Source organism: Austrofundulus limnaeus, unplaced genomic scaffold (assembly GCF_001266775.1).
Source record: "Austrofundulus limnaeus strain Quisiro unplaced genomic scaffold, Austrofundulus_limnaeus-1.0 Scaffold92, whole genome shotgun sequence".
Lineage (NCBI taxonomy): Eukaryota > Metazoa > Chordata > Actinopteri > Cyprinodontiformes > Rivulidae > Austrofundulus > Austrofundulus limnaeus.
In genome coordinates, this window is record NW_013952494.1 from 1,309,908 (window position 1) to 1,325,127 (window position 15,220).

A 15,220-nucleotide genomic window follows, 5' to 3' on the forward strand; every position below is an offset into this window, starting at 1 on the left:
GCCTACAGTATTTTTAGTCTTTATTTTACAGTTAAAATAAATGTTTATCAAATAAAGTTTAATGTTACAATTAATCGGGGATCCCTTTAATAAAAGTTTCCAGAGGTCATCAGAGGTCAAGCAGCCCCTCCACATTACCCAAATCAAACTAAACTGGGGTCAAAAACTGATGACCTACCAAAACTTTTATTAATATTTTAAAAACTATAACAGCAAAAACAAACATTTTAATGCACAAAGCTGCACAAATGTAGCACAAAAGTTTGACACCAGTTTCGTTAGATTTGGTTAATGTGGGGGGATGACTGACCTTTTGACCTTTACACTTTCATTAATATCTTCAAAACAAAAGCAGCACAAACAAAAGTTTTAACAGCACAAATGAACACAAACTTAACACAAACGATTGGCACCAGTTTTGTTTGATTTGGATAACGTGGAGGTGAGGGTGACCTCAGATGACCTCTGGAGCTTTTTATTAATATCTTGAAAACATTTTTTTTGTTGCACAAACCAGCACAAACGCTTGACACCAACTTTGTTAGATCCCACTCCACTTTTCCTCTCCAACTCCACCCCTACCTCCACTCCCCCAAACAGTGTGAGAGCACTACAGCTTTTTTTGTGAAATTACAGATTTCTGATGGTCAAGAAAAATGTCTTAAGGGGTTGACATGTATGACATCATCACAAAAGTGTGCAAAAGTGAGAATTTACAGGTGCTTTAATAGAAACTAACAAGCAAGTGATTTAAAATCGAATATGCAGTTATGGCTGCTTTGTACAATTTTCTATTCTGGGAAGTAATTTAAAATGAAAAGAGAGTGTACGCACTTGAATACTGCTATGAGCAAGTTGACGAGCAGTATGTTGGCCACCAACAGATAGCAAGCCATGATTGCAGGGACGATCCAAGCTCCAGTCTTACAGGGTGGTAGGGTCACCACCACACCATCTTCTGTCGTGATATTTTGTCCACAAGGAGCTGCACAGTGTCACAAAACAAACACATGCAGTACACATACTTTAATGCACAGTAGATTATGTTTAAAGAAGGGGTTTTAATCCATAGAATTTGAATCATTTTGGATGTATGGTAAATTAGAAAAGCATGCAGACACAGCATAAACCACAAATGAAAAAGAAAAAAATATATATGATAAAAGCTTCAGCAAATTAATGGGAAAAAAACACACAAAAAAACCACAAAAAATATTTAAGACACATTCAGTACAAGACCAACTACTACAAAAAGACAAGCAGATCCAAAAAGACCAAACAAACTACACAAATACATATTTTGTAAACAAACAAAATGTATTTTTATGCTTTTGTTTTCTCAGAGGGTTTTCAAAAGAGCAGACACTATAATGGCAGGGGCTTATGTTCAGAAATGGGTTTCTGAAAACAAAACACACAGAACAACACATTTGTCATGTGTCATCACAGTCTATGTTCTCAATATATTTAAACATGTGTTTAAAATATATTGTTCAATATGACAGCCATAGCTTCATTCAGCAATGGTTGATTGCTCTGAGGTTTTTGCTGAAATGTATTTAGGATACACAGTATGTTTTTTCCATCCGTGATAGTTCAGTTGCTGGGGCTGATCTGTGGAACATTCAGCATTCGTTGTCGGTTTGTTTGCCTTGGAGTTTCGGCCTAGTCATGCTCATCATTTCTTGGTGATCGGTTGTTTCACACAATGTAGCCCAAAGACAGAGAACTGAAGTAATTTCTTGTTAGCCTTTTTTTTCTTACTTTCCGAAAAATTTGGACATAAAAACTCTGACAACTGAACCACGTGAAAAAACAGATTCGAAATGATGAAATGTGGATAGTAGCTACATCATAATGTGGATGCACATTTTTTTAATTCTGTGTGATATTGTGGGATATTAATGTTTGAGTAAATTTTAGTGCTCAGCCATGAAGACTACTATTTAGATCAAGTTAATTATTTAAGATGTGAAGCAGCTACTTCTGTGGGAAGCTTAGCTGGCGTGGAGAGGTGGTGATAATGGTTCATGCGAAACGTGGCTTTCTCATGGCAAGGTCACGTCTTCAGATTAAAGTAATTTAGAATTAAGCAACAAATAAACGGAAAGAGGCATCAAGAGGATATCAAGTATCTGATAGTTCTTCTTGATGTGGCAGCTGACCAAAAACAAAGACCATAAAAAGAAGAAAAAACATCTGAAAAGGGCTGCATATCTGACCAGCCAAAACCAATTGGAGTAAAGTTGCTTACAGGGTATAGCCTTAGGTCAAGCTACTAGCTGTCCTAAAGATTTGGAAAAGAGAGTAGTCTGACAAAGTCAGGCCTTCATTTACTTCCGATTTATCTGAACTGGTCTATTAAATACAATGCTACTGATATCCAGTAGTTGACCTGAAATGCCAACACAAGGGCAACTTTAGCCTTACAACCAGGAACCACATGCACACTTTTGTCTCAAGAGGCCTCTTGTGTTAGGAGTGGGCATGTCATGATGTCATGATGATGCGAGGATGACAGAGAGGTGGGATAGGTAGATGTGGTTAAACTGAGGTCTATGTGTGTAGAATTACTGGGATTTTGACTGCACTGGGCAATGTGGGATGGACCATTGCTACGCCAGGTTCCGTGCGTTCGAAAGTAATTTTCGACCAGCCAGAGTTTTTCATTCAGCCTTTGCTGTAACTTCCTACTATGCATATCTGAAACAAAGAATGAAAACATTATTTCAGATCTCTTCTCTTTGGGCCACTCCTCACATTCTGTGCACACCATCATATACAGTGCCATACTAAAAGACAACAGAACAGCACACAGACAGACTCTTACTCTCACAACATTTGTTCACAGACATCTCCTACATCTTGTTTTTGTTTTGCTTTATGAAGTCGTAATATTAACCAGGTATAAAAATATACTGTATATATAGATTTATAAAAAATAAACTGATTGTTGGTGGTCTTACGTTTTGTGGATTTGTCAAAAACTTAACCAACAATAAATTCATTTATCTGACTGATGTGGTTAGTATGCTCACTGACAAAAAAGAATTGAAGCACCCAGAAGGAATGGTCCAATTTAAATGCAATCCGGTCCTCATGAAGACAAGTGATGGGCATTTAAATAATTTCAGTATGAAAGAAGTTGGCACATCAAGGATGAGCACCAGAGGGCATATGTGGTGGCATCACAAGTGGAACAATAAGTGTGTTGGGCAATTGTCAGAGCATCTGACAATCACTCAAAACAGTGAGTGAAGGTCACCAGCCACAGAAGATGCCTCATGTAGATGCATTAGACAGCATTACTGCCCCTTTAAGTTTGACTTGATAAGTCACGTTGTGGGTTTGCACGAGGTCAGGCAGTCATATCTTTTATTATCCAGCACGTGGGGGCACAGGAGTCCCAGTGGCAAAATCTTGGAATCAATGCCCAGTAGTCTTTGAGGCTGACACTGTATCTACCTTTAACACTAGGCTTCAGACTTTCCATTTGCTACATCCTATTGTTTCTGTGTGTTCTTTTCTTCTCATCAAAACTTCTGAGGTTTTGTTGTGAATTGGTGCTATATAAATAAACTCAACAGATGCAAGGGTTGTGAAGGTTATAACAGGCCTACACAGACCACACCAAAATAGGATTGCTGTATTGTGCACCAAACATTACAGAACCCATGATATCTGCACTTGCTATCCAGACACAAGAAGGGAACTCTTTACAACCCCTCATGCCATTCTGCTTTGTGTCTTGATAATTAGCATAATCCAGACTATAGGTTCATCATTCCAAGAACAGGCTGCCGTTAACATAAGTGTAGAGATAAATGTGTTCAGATTGGTGCTGTAACTAAGAGGCATGGACTGATGATGAGTGGTAAATATTGTCCAGTGATGAATAATAGCTTTGCACTACCACACATGACTATAGTATGAGCTTACAGTAGTCCTAAGAGGAATGAACCATTTCTGTCAAAATCATGGAGACACATCTGGCATCATGGTGTGAGGAACTACAGAACATGCTCATCATTGGTAGAGGTTTGGGAAACACCGAGGACACAGAGCTTTGTCAGTTGCATCCTTTGTTCATATAGCTTACTCTTCCTGAGACAGCATCCTGGGACAGCCTTTCAACAACACACTGTTTGTTGCACTACCTTAGCCTGGCCCTTGCCTTCCTATTCATTTCTGCTCAATTCCAGTTTCCCTTCAGTGCTACATCTGGGATTTCTCCCATAGACAAGGATTTCTTCAGGAGAATTTTTGTCCAGGCCAAACAGAGAACAGAACATAGATTTTCTGCACAGTGTCTGCCTGTAGTTTATTTTACCTGGGCCAATCAGCAAACAGAAGGCGGAGTTTTGAACAAGGTCGATTTTCTGCGCAGTGCCTGCTGGTTAGTTTAGCTATGGCAGTGAAGGAAGTGAAAGAAGCCAGTCTGTGTTGATAAGCCTTCCAAATTAAAATAAATTTGTCTGACAAAGCAGCAGCTCTCATTTACAGTCATCTCATTCGGCTCGGTACTTTTCTCTTTTGTTTACAGCACACGCAATGTTCGGTTAGCTTCTTAGCTTAGCCTCCTTCACAGTGGAGCTGACGCACATTCGTCGCGGCCCACTGATCCAGTCATTTTAAACTTCAGCAGAGGCCACGCCTCCAGCAAGAATCACTTCTCCATAGCCGCGAGTCCAGACCCTATACGAAGCAAAGTGTAGTGGTCACCTAGGGGTGGAATAAACTGTTCCACCTGTCTTTGACCTTGGTCTCAGAAAACCTCCTTCAGAGAGACACCATCTTTGTTCCATATGAAGTGGAGCTGATTTTCCTCCTCAAGAAACCCAGTGTTCGGTGATGAGATCTAAGCTCACGTGCCAATGAGCAGATCTTTGTCACAGGTTCACGATACCACCAGTCGTGACCAAAACAACCACTTTTAAGACTCCACTGAGTTTTGTTTGAAAACTTCTTTTGTTTTGAAAGAGGACCCGATCGGCTTTGACTCTCCATTCGAACTGCAGATATCAGGAGACGCTACTTGAAGTCCTACTGGGAAGTAAGCTGAACCTGACCGGAGCTCTTGCTGACCCAGACGAGAACTTCCTCAACGCCTGACCTGACGTGAAATTATCTAAAAAGTAGAGGCTGAATGTTTGATTAAGCATGCCAGTGTCCGGCTCAATCGAGTGGGAGACTCATGCCCCCATTCCTGGCTCCTCACATACTGATAAAATGAAAAGTTAGGGCTAACCCCTCTTTCCCTTTATTTCTTAACCTTTGCTTATTCCCTGTCAAAACCTTAAGAACAAGTGTTGCAAACAATGGTTTATTTAAAGACCTTAAGCCTCAAGTTTGTTGTTCCTGATAAAGTTGTCAAAGTAATGATAATTAACTCGGACGTGTGTTAATTGTTGTTGATTTCAACTTTTTATAAGAAATTTGATTGTCCACAATAAGCTGTACATTAGTAATTTATTTTATTCTGTAAATAAATCTAATTTATTTTACATTAACTTAAATGCCTGAGTATGTTCACTTATTGTGTGGTTTATCTCATATTTACACAGAGAAGTTGTTTATTTCCTTAAACAGAAGAATCTGTTAATTTCCTTATAATTTTTATTATAAGAAGGGGCATGTCATACCCCTACAAAAGTGAAGGACAAGGGTCTGGTTTTTACCAGGCTAGGACTGCCTTTGTCGTGTTGAGATATTTTCATGGCCAGCCAAGTCCCTGGATTTTTCCCCAACTGAGGATCCTTGGGATCAACTCTGACCCAGTGCCAAGCTTTTGGATCCAGTGGGCCCATTAAAACAGCTGTAGGTGAACTTGCTTCATTCCTCATTAAAATGATCACTTGTATCCAGGCCCAATAGGGTGACACACCATAATCCCACTCAGAATAAGCAGTGTACCTAGCTGTTTCATTTGATCACAAACTCTTTCTTTTTTGTCAGTGAGTGTATGTGTTTCAATCTTAAAGTATTAATCCTAATTTCATCAAGAACATAATTGTTTTATTTACTGTTGATTGTCTCTTCAGGGTCAAGAAGAACCCTGACCCAAATTTATTATATTTATCATCTGACAGCCAAAACTTACGGTCAATCTGATCAGCAAACACCTCTCCGTAGATCATCCAGTAAGGCATGAAGAAGATATTTCTGGCTAGCATCCAAGACGGGTCTTCATTGGGGTTGAGGATGGCTTGACGGGCCACCCCGAAACTCATCAGCACCACCAACATGATGATCACAAAATACATCATGTCGATCATCTGACAGAGGGGTGGAGTGGAGAGGGAGGGGAGGAGTAAAGGAATGGACAGCAGTTAAGAGTGTTGAAAAAAAGTGGACTAATGAGGCAAAGTGGAAGCACAGTTGGAAAAACCCAAATTAATTATAGTTTGCATTTGCATATTTGATTTCTATCCCTATAAAATTTAATTAGATTTGTATTGGAATGAGACTCAGACCCAGTAATTAAATAGCATCTAATTTGGTTTAATTTTTAGATTGATTAAAGAGTTTAAAGAGGTTAAAGAGCTGAAGAGGCCACCCTCCCTGCAAGCTAAATTAAGCTCTACAAAACTGTGGCAGAGAATAGTGTATAATAAGACTGTTACTTATTTTCAATATGAAAAGGCAAAAAAAGAAAATTGGGATTGCATTTATTTTTTAGAATTATGTTATTTTTTTAATTTAAAGGCTTAAAAGATTGTGTAAGCCTTATCATTGCATCCTTATCACAACTCCTCTGTATTCATGTCACTAATATATTCAACATTAGACAAGCTTAGTGCCACTGACGATGAAGAAGCTAAGATACTAATATTCAGATATTCAGTTCTGCTTTCTACTGAAGTGGCAAAAAAAAAAGACAAGCTTAGTGCTGCGGTGCCCATGGGCGTAACCACCGTAGGTACAGGGTGGGACATGCTGCCCCCACTTCCCACATCTGTGCTCTCTGTCCCCCCCCACACACACACACTTATTTCAACCGAAGCAGGGAAAACAAGACCTTTAAAAAATGTGCCCCCCTCACTTTTAGGATGGTGATTACACCCTTGGCGGTGCCACAAAAGCTGATAACTTGACTGACTTCCCTCAACAACTGCTGACTTTCACATCAAAGACTTTGTGTCCAGCTGTACTCAGTTCATGTCAGAAGCAGTCAAGCCTCAGATGGTAACAGATCTGGATTTTCATGTATAAATCAAAGGCTCTGATCTTGTATTTGTTGAGATCAAACAATCAAGTTAAGAGGTGCGGGAGCCTTATTCACATTAGACGTGCATCCCACCTACATATTGCAATTTTTGCAGTCATGGCGCTCCCTTTCATTATACAGTCACCATCAATAATGTCAACCAAGGTCAGACAGTAAACTTATCCCATAGAAGAATTTATAATGATTTGGAACTAACAGGATATACAGCTGAAAATAACACATAAACACAGCCAGTTGCCCACCCTTGCATCCTCTCACCATCTTGCCAATCATCATCACGTAGGGACCTAAGTACTTGTTGACTCCGAAGATGTCAAGCAGCCGGATGTACCAGTAGATTATGTTGACACAGTAGATGACGCGCCCGTAGCTCATGAGTGGTGGCTCCTGCAGACGCAGAACCATGCCAACAGAGAAAATGAGGATGGCCATGAGGTCTGTGATATTCCAGTACTCCTGAAGCCACACCTTCACCTTCTGCAGCAACTTGCCCGGCTCTGACATCAAGATCTGGAAGACATGCAGTAAAAAATTACTAAAAAACAAAACAAAAATAATGCTAGGGAGATAGGAAGAAGTGTAGTAAACAGAAAGGTTGTAGATTAACATTTTGGGAATAGACTGAACTAGACAAACAGAGAAGCATTCTATCATAACCACCATAAGAGGGCAGTATACATTCATCAATCAGAGAATTGGACATCTGAGGAGGCATTACAGTGCAGCTGAAAATGATGTGACACAATGATTAATGCATTTCATACACTTACAGTATATAGCCAGAGTAGGGTTAGATTTATTATTTGGTCACAACGTATTTTCTTTTTACTTTTTTCTTTTATTTTTCCATTTCTATGACCTTCTGTTTCTACCATCATCCTGCTACCCATCTCTTCTTCCTTATTGGGCTTTTTTTCAGCTTCCAATCCACCAATCCATCACTGTTTTCCTCATTCATTTAGCTGTTTTACGAAATAGACTTAAAGCTTATACTCTATTTTCGTGCACAAAAATAGCCAAATTAAACTTTGGTTCAAGTTACAGTTACTTCATCTGTGTTTTGCAACATGCAGAACAGCCAAGAATTGAATGTACCTCTCTCATTTTCTCAATGCCGTTGGTGAAGATGTAAGCAATGACAATCCACTCTTGGGGAGAAGGCCACAGGTCCATCTTAACCAGAACAATGTAGTTAAACAACATCAGGTATCCCACATATGCCATCTACATGAAATACACAAGCAGAGAAAAAAGAAGCAGGGTCTTATTTTGTGTTACATGCCTGTATTTTAGCGGTATTGACATAATGGGCAGAAATTAAGTTTATTTCTGTTCAATATATGGAAAAACAATTCAAGAGGGCTACATTGACAAGGGCTTTAATGAGTTAAAATCAACACTTATAAATGCAGACTGACTGCAATTCTATCTTTTTCAAGGTTTTTCTAACAGAATACAAATATTCAGAGTTAAAAAAACATTCTACATAAACTGCATTTTTCATCATATAAACAGATTTGGAGTGAAACTGTATATACTTTTATATAGTTATGGATCAGATTGAAGTATTTAAAAAAAGTCAGATCTTTTCTTCCTGTTGCAAATTAAGCTTTTGAGTAACATAAGTGGGTGAAGTGATTGTAATATGAGAGACTGATTTTTCCTGATAAAACTTATACCCAGCTGGATTCTTTGATGAATTGGACTGTGGTTATTAAAAAAAAAAACAAGGCAGCGTTCCCCAGCAGGTGACAGATATGAATACAATTTGTGCAATGAGTTGAAAGCTCACATTCTGAGAGAAAAACAAGCTGATGTTCTTCAGGTAGGTTCACTTAAATGCATTATTTGCTTTTCCTTTAAAGGAGACATGATTTTAAAACCTTCTTTTTCACATTTAAATCATTCAGTTGGGGTCTATGTGAAGTGGAACTGCAGTGCTATGGTCTGAATTCCTCGTTATTGTAACTCCACAAGCCAGTCTTTCACCCCTTTGCTCAGGGGTGGGCAATCCTGGTCCTCGAGGGCCGCAGACCTGCATGGTTTAGCTACCTTTTTCTCTGCTCCAACACACCTGAATCAGTGACTGATTTACCTCTTCCAAGTTCTGCAGAAGCCTGTTAATCACCCATTTGTTCAAATCAGGTGTGTTGGAGCAGAGAAACAAGTAAAACATGCAGGGCTACGGCACTCGATGCCCACCCCTGCCTTTGCTGATGTGTGTCTCAAAGCAACTCTTTTTGACGCCGTCTCTTTAAATGCAAATGAGGCGCTACACACCCTACCTACTTCAAGCTTCCAGACCAATTCATTCTAATTTGATAGAGGGTGTAAAGTCTATGTTGCAGCACAGAAATGTTTTATTTGCAAATTAATCAAACAACATCAACAACAGAAAACTTGTCAATCCAGCTTTACATGTTGGAGCTAGAATCTGCATTTCCATTGCAAATGTGCACAAAACTTGGTCGATATTCTGTTAATGTCGAAAAACACAGTTTCGCAACTGCGGTGTTTCCATTAAGTAAGAAATGCCATTAAAGTCACTCATGAATATGTTTGTTCTTGTGATAAATCATTACAAACATGGCGGCAATGGATGTAAACACATAGCATATTGCTACCACGACACTAGCGCTCATCATCAGAGGAGACGTCGACGTCTTTTATTGAGGCTTTCCAGCGACAAGCCCCTACTTGGGAGCGGCTACATATGCTGTGTATTGGGGAAATTGTAGTCGGTGAGTTTACTACTTTCTTTTACTACTTCTGATATTACTACTACTTCTACTTCCTGTTATCTTCTTTGTCATCGTCTTTTTCGTCAGTGGAAAGAGCCGGTTGTTGATCACGTGACTCCCGTGATGCAAATAAAAGTGTTTCCATTGCAGTTTTGCTAAAAACACCAATTTCGATACGGCTGAAAAACCACCTCATATAGCGCAAAATTATTTTGTCGAAAAACATAATTTTTTTTCGAAATTGACGTGTTTCCATTGAGCAAATTTATTTTCGAAATTCTAATTTGTGCATTTTCATGGTCAATGGAAACATAGGAGTCTGACCTAGAGTCAGAGGAGAATGAAGACGACAAAACTGTAGCTGGTAAGTCCAGACCTTATGGCAATTTCGTCACAAATATCTTGATGTAATATTTCAGAAAACTATTTTCTGTACCCCTAGAGATTCCAAGTACACAACAAAATGCATTTAACTATTAAAAAAAGTAGATTTAGCATGATACGCCCCCTTTAAGCTGAATGAAAAAAAAAGGAGGAATGGGATGAAGCAAACAAATATTTTCTCAGCACAAATAAACAGCTAAGAACCCTTGCTGGTGCTACATAAACATTTTCACTGGACAAATAAATTGAAGGCATCTAAACGTAGGAAAACAACAACAAAAAAGACCAGCTTTTATGAAATATTATGCTTACAGGCAGAGAAACACAAACTACAAACAGAATCTAAATGCTTGCCACTATGTAAAAGATGCAAAAACACACAGATTGAATACTTACTCCCCCTACTTGGTGTACCACTCTGTAAACTTCAGATCAAATATGCAACTCAAATGGTGTACTGCCAGAGGTTTTACTGTATGTTCAAGGTACTGATTAAATATAACCACAGTATGTGTGAGTCCATTCTTTCTCCCTCATCTCTCTGTTTCCAGCAGTCTCTCCCTTCTCACTTGACTCAAACGCCCCATAAAGCTGCTAAATGTTATGTTGGAACAGGAGTCTAACGGCAGGGAAGGCTGAGTGAGAGCGGACATTAAACACAGTAATGGTGCCTTTGCAGAACAGTCAGTCGGCAGAAAGCGGAGTCCGCAGGAGAATGTGGGAGGTGTTGCTCAAGCCGACTCTCACCGTATGAAACCAGAACTTGACAATTGGAGCGTTGTAGAACTCGTATATCTTGCGTCCCATGGGGATGAGGCGGTGGCGGCTCTGAACCTCCTCGACATCCTTCTTTCTGGATGCCTCTGCGGTTACCTTACCCAGCATTGCCTGGGCGAACGCAAGCCCCACAAAGAGCGATGGAGGAGGGAGGGAAAGGTGTGAGGATTCAACGAAAGGAGAGTGTGGGAAGGAAGGTGTGTGTGTGTGTTTGTGTGTGTGTGTGAGAGAGAGGAGGGGTTGTTAGAGATGCAAAAAAATAAATAAATAAAATGGAGATGGAGGTGGGAAGTGATAAAAAAATTAGGAGAAACAGGAGACAGAGAGCAGAGTTATATTAAGAACATCAGCACCGTTTTAACAGCATATTTAAAGAAGCAAGCGCAGGCGATGTCATCATTCCAAGATGTGAAATGTATGTCTGAGGTGGCATTTGAGTGAAGGCTGATATTGTGACACAGTAATGACGAAGACACGGACACTCATGGATTGTGTCTCAGACAACAATTAAGAGGCAGGAGATAGACAGAGAAACAGACAGGAGGAGTACAGAAAAAAAAAACAAGAACAGGAAAGAAAAAAAGATTAGACATAGATATCTCAACTCAATCTGTGACACATTTCCTTATCCATGAGAGAGGGTTGAGAGCCCGAGGTTTTTATGGGTCATGGTCTTAATGTAAAAGCAACACCAGATCTCTGAGGGAGTTCATCCATGAAATTGTATTGTAAGTCTAAAAACATTGCAGACCTGGCAAAAGGCATAACTTTTGGAAATAGTGATAAAAACTTTTTCTGTGAAATCAGCAAAAAGAAAAGAAAAAAGATAACTTTTAAATATGCGTCATCTTTTAAACTAAAACACGATTTAATCCAAGGCATGCACAGACGGATCCTATAAGAACAACATACTCAAATTACACTTTTAGGGATGCAAAAGTTAAACCTGTGACTAGAACAGACTGATTTTAAAGTAAAAGTCTGAATATTTTTGAAGCGGTAATTTGCGAAGCTGTTAACAGTCATTAGTAATCTGCAATATAGTGCACGTTTATGTTGTAAGATGTGCAGAAAGAAAATCTTATAAAATTAAAAAGCTATAATGAGGTTTAGAATTGAGTGAATTTTATTTTACTGGAAAAAATGTATTTATAGATTTACAGTAACAGAAACAAAAAGCTTGGGAACTTTTTTAGTGAAAAAAACAACATGCTATATACAGTACATTTTGTCATCAACATACAATCAAATGATCAATTTAACCTAAAATTAAATATATTTATCAGTTGATAATTATACATTTTGGAGAGAAATATAGACTGTAGATTTACAAATATAACAAAATAACCAGCCTAGGAAACTCTGATCGATGCATCTCTCTTAAATGAACATGATTGTTGGGTTGACTCAGAAGGTAAGTACAAGATATCACACAAGCAGTTATCATTACCCTATGATTTAACTAAAGCATTAGAGGATACAACAATACAATCTCCCTCTGTGGTGAAGCAGTTTGTGTGCATCTGTATGAATCTGTGTGATTCATAAGAACCTGAAGGTGCACTTGTGCAGTCAGAAGCCAGGGCAATGGGAAGAGACTCATTACAAATGTATTCTCTTGGAAAAGGCTTTTTGTTTAATACCACAGAGCCTCTGGGGCTTTCAGTGCTACAGGGCTGCTTTTGTGAGTGTTTGCTCTGGCTTGCTGGCTTAGCTGTATGCAGATGGAAAGTATGTACAGTGGCGCTGAAGGAGTACAATTTCAGTTTAGTCAATTCTCGGGAGGAATACTGATCCTGTTTGGGTTTTGCAGTTGCTTCCCAAATAACAGTCTCCATTTAATGAACCCAAACTGGATCACAGAATCATCACAAGAACTGAATGGACTGAAACAGAACATAGCCTATTCCTGCTGTACATCCATGTCTATGCAGATGGACCAACTCTTCCACTGTGAGCTGGGAGAAGGTGCTCAGACTCTGCATGATTAAAGCCCCGCAGCATCATGCAGACACAGTTATATAATGCAAAAGCCTGGGCCTCCCATGCTCAGCAGCTGACATGCTGAGTGGTATGCTGCAGCAAACCGTTTCTGATGGGAGAGAGTGAGGGGCAGCAATCGGCTGGCGTACGGTACTATACCTCAGTCAGACCTGAGCTTGGAGGAGAAGGAAGAAGAGGGAAAGAGACAGCAAAATAGGGGGGAATTTGCAAAATAAAAGATAGAAAGCAGAGGCAAAGAGAGAAAAAAAGGAAGGAAGAAGAGGGCAGAAAAAAAGAACACACACACACACGAGGGAACCCACGAGCGGCGACAGACTGAGACGCTACAACTCCACACCATGTCGTTGTAAAGACAACGAGAAACAGGTAAGGCCCATTTCACTGGAAGTGTCCAGTTGGCCGGACAAGAAAGTGTCTGTGAGGAGGACTATGTGTGTATGTGCCTGTCTGATTGTGGGCATCAAGAATAAAACATTAAATATGTCCACAAAAGACTCTTATGCAGAATCAGTGATCTGTTTTGGAGTCAAAGTGCGAGTGTACGGTGTTTGAATAGGTGTACAGATTCTGAGATGCAGGACTGAGGTCTCTCACCACGGAGTTGTACTGCGTCTCACAGTAAGATCTTACTGTGAACTCCATGTCCTCCTCCTCCTTCTCCTTGACTGGTTTCTCAGGCTCCTTCTCTTCCTTCTCCTGCAGATAGGTCTCCTGATCCTGGGGCATGTAGGACATCTCATCCTTGTTTTTGAACTCCAGACTCAGGATGGACGGTGGCAGAAGCAGACCTAAAATCACCTAGCAAGGGAGAGGCAGAGGCAGAGGAAAGTTGAATCACAGATGGGAAATTTAGACAAGTCTGAAACCAACAAACCATTATGATTTTGTTCAGCACACATATGGATCCCCCATGATAGAAAAGTACCCTTACAACCATTTGTGCATCACGCAGCAGCCTGCGTGCAGCCGTACAATAAAGCTTTGGAACTCAGGCGAGGGCTCTTACTGTAGAAGTCAATTATAAAAGCATTATTTTAAACAGACAGTGAAATTACCGTGCTGCCGGGGTCTATGACAGGAGCACTTAGAGAGACGTATGTGCTCTACACACTAAAGGAACAAAAATCAAGAAGAGTGAGCTGTAAGTAAGGTGTGCTGAAGCCACAACAGAAATGTTAAGAACATTTTTTTTCTATTGAATAGTGAATTCTGGGTGTAAAAAAAAGAAATATTTTAGGATGAAGAAAAAGAGATCAGCGGGTTAATTCAGGGGTTCCCAAACTTTTCCAAGCCACGGCCCTCCAAACAGCATTAGCGTCCCTTGAAAACCTACAAACAATTCTACAAAATATGTAAAGAAACATCAACTCCTGGATTGTTTTTTTCTCACTTTTATTCACTATTCAATACAACATGTTTTAAACACTATTACCAATGAAAAACAACTTTTCAACGAACTGTTGCTGATTAGAACAGAACAAAAGAAATCAAACCACTCTTATATTAGCCTAAAAACCAGACTCTTGTTTTACTCTTTGCTTTGCACAGAGGGTCTGAAACCACGACTATTGAGAAGCGATTTCTTGCTGGAGGCGTGGACTGTGTTGAAGTCTAAAATGATCAGATCTGATTTACCCAATCGTATGTTTGACCCCCAAATACATACTGGACCTTCTGAAGCCTCTCTGTCCATCCAGGACTTTGAGGTCTTCTAATCAAATGCTGCTGGTGGTCCCTCAAACTCATTATAAAACCCGTGGAGACAAAGCTTTTCAGGTGGTGGCCCCGAGGCTCTGGAACGCTCTCCCTCTGTCCCTTCACTGCTCAGATTCTACTGACTCTTTTAAGAAACATCTTAAGACATTTTTTATTCAGACAGGCTTTCACTTAAGTGCTTTTTATTGTTGTTTTTATGTCTGTGATCTGTTTTATTGTTTTAAATTATTTTTGCTTTCTGTGAGGCACTTTGTGATGTTTGTCTGTTAAAGGTGCTATAGAAATAAAGTTTACTTACTTACTTACTTACTTACTTACTTACTTACTTACTTACTTACTTACTTACTTACTTACTTACTTACTTACTTAC

General features: G+C 39.5%; 1 protein-coding gene across 14 annotated transcripts in view; it reads right to left on the reverse strand.

Annotated features, from left to right (window-relative positions):
* Positions 1–15,220, reverse strand: part of trpm3 (transient receptor potential cation channel, subfamily M, member 3) — a 166,971-nt gene that overhangs the window by 5,303 nt on the left and 146,448 nt on the right. For 4 of the 14 annotated variants that reach the window (XM_014012547.1, XM_014012546.1, XM_014012551.1 and 1 more), the window contains 7 exons: positions 13,765–13,932; positions 11,101–11,241; positions 8,324–8,452; positions 7,487–7,738; positions 6,101–6,275; positions 2,575–2,703; positions 835–985 (listed from right to left, as the gene is read on the reverse strand). In XM_014012547.1, the coding sequence (XP_013868001.1) occupies positions 835–985; positions 2,575–2,703; positions 6,101–6,275; positions 7,487–7,738; positions 8,324–8,452; positions 11,101–11,241; positions 13,765–13,932 (1,145 nt within the window). Of the gene's footprint in view, positions 1–834; positions 986–2,574; positions 2,704–6,100; positions 6,276–7,486; positions 7,739–8,323; positions 8,453–11,100; positions 11,242–13,728; positions 13,933–15,220 lie in introns of all 14 variants that reach the window. The other 10 variants (XM_014012545.1, XM_014012544.1, XM_014012550.1 and 7 more) reach the window with 3 other exon arrangements.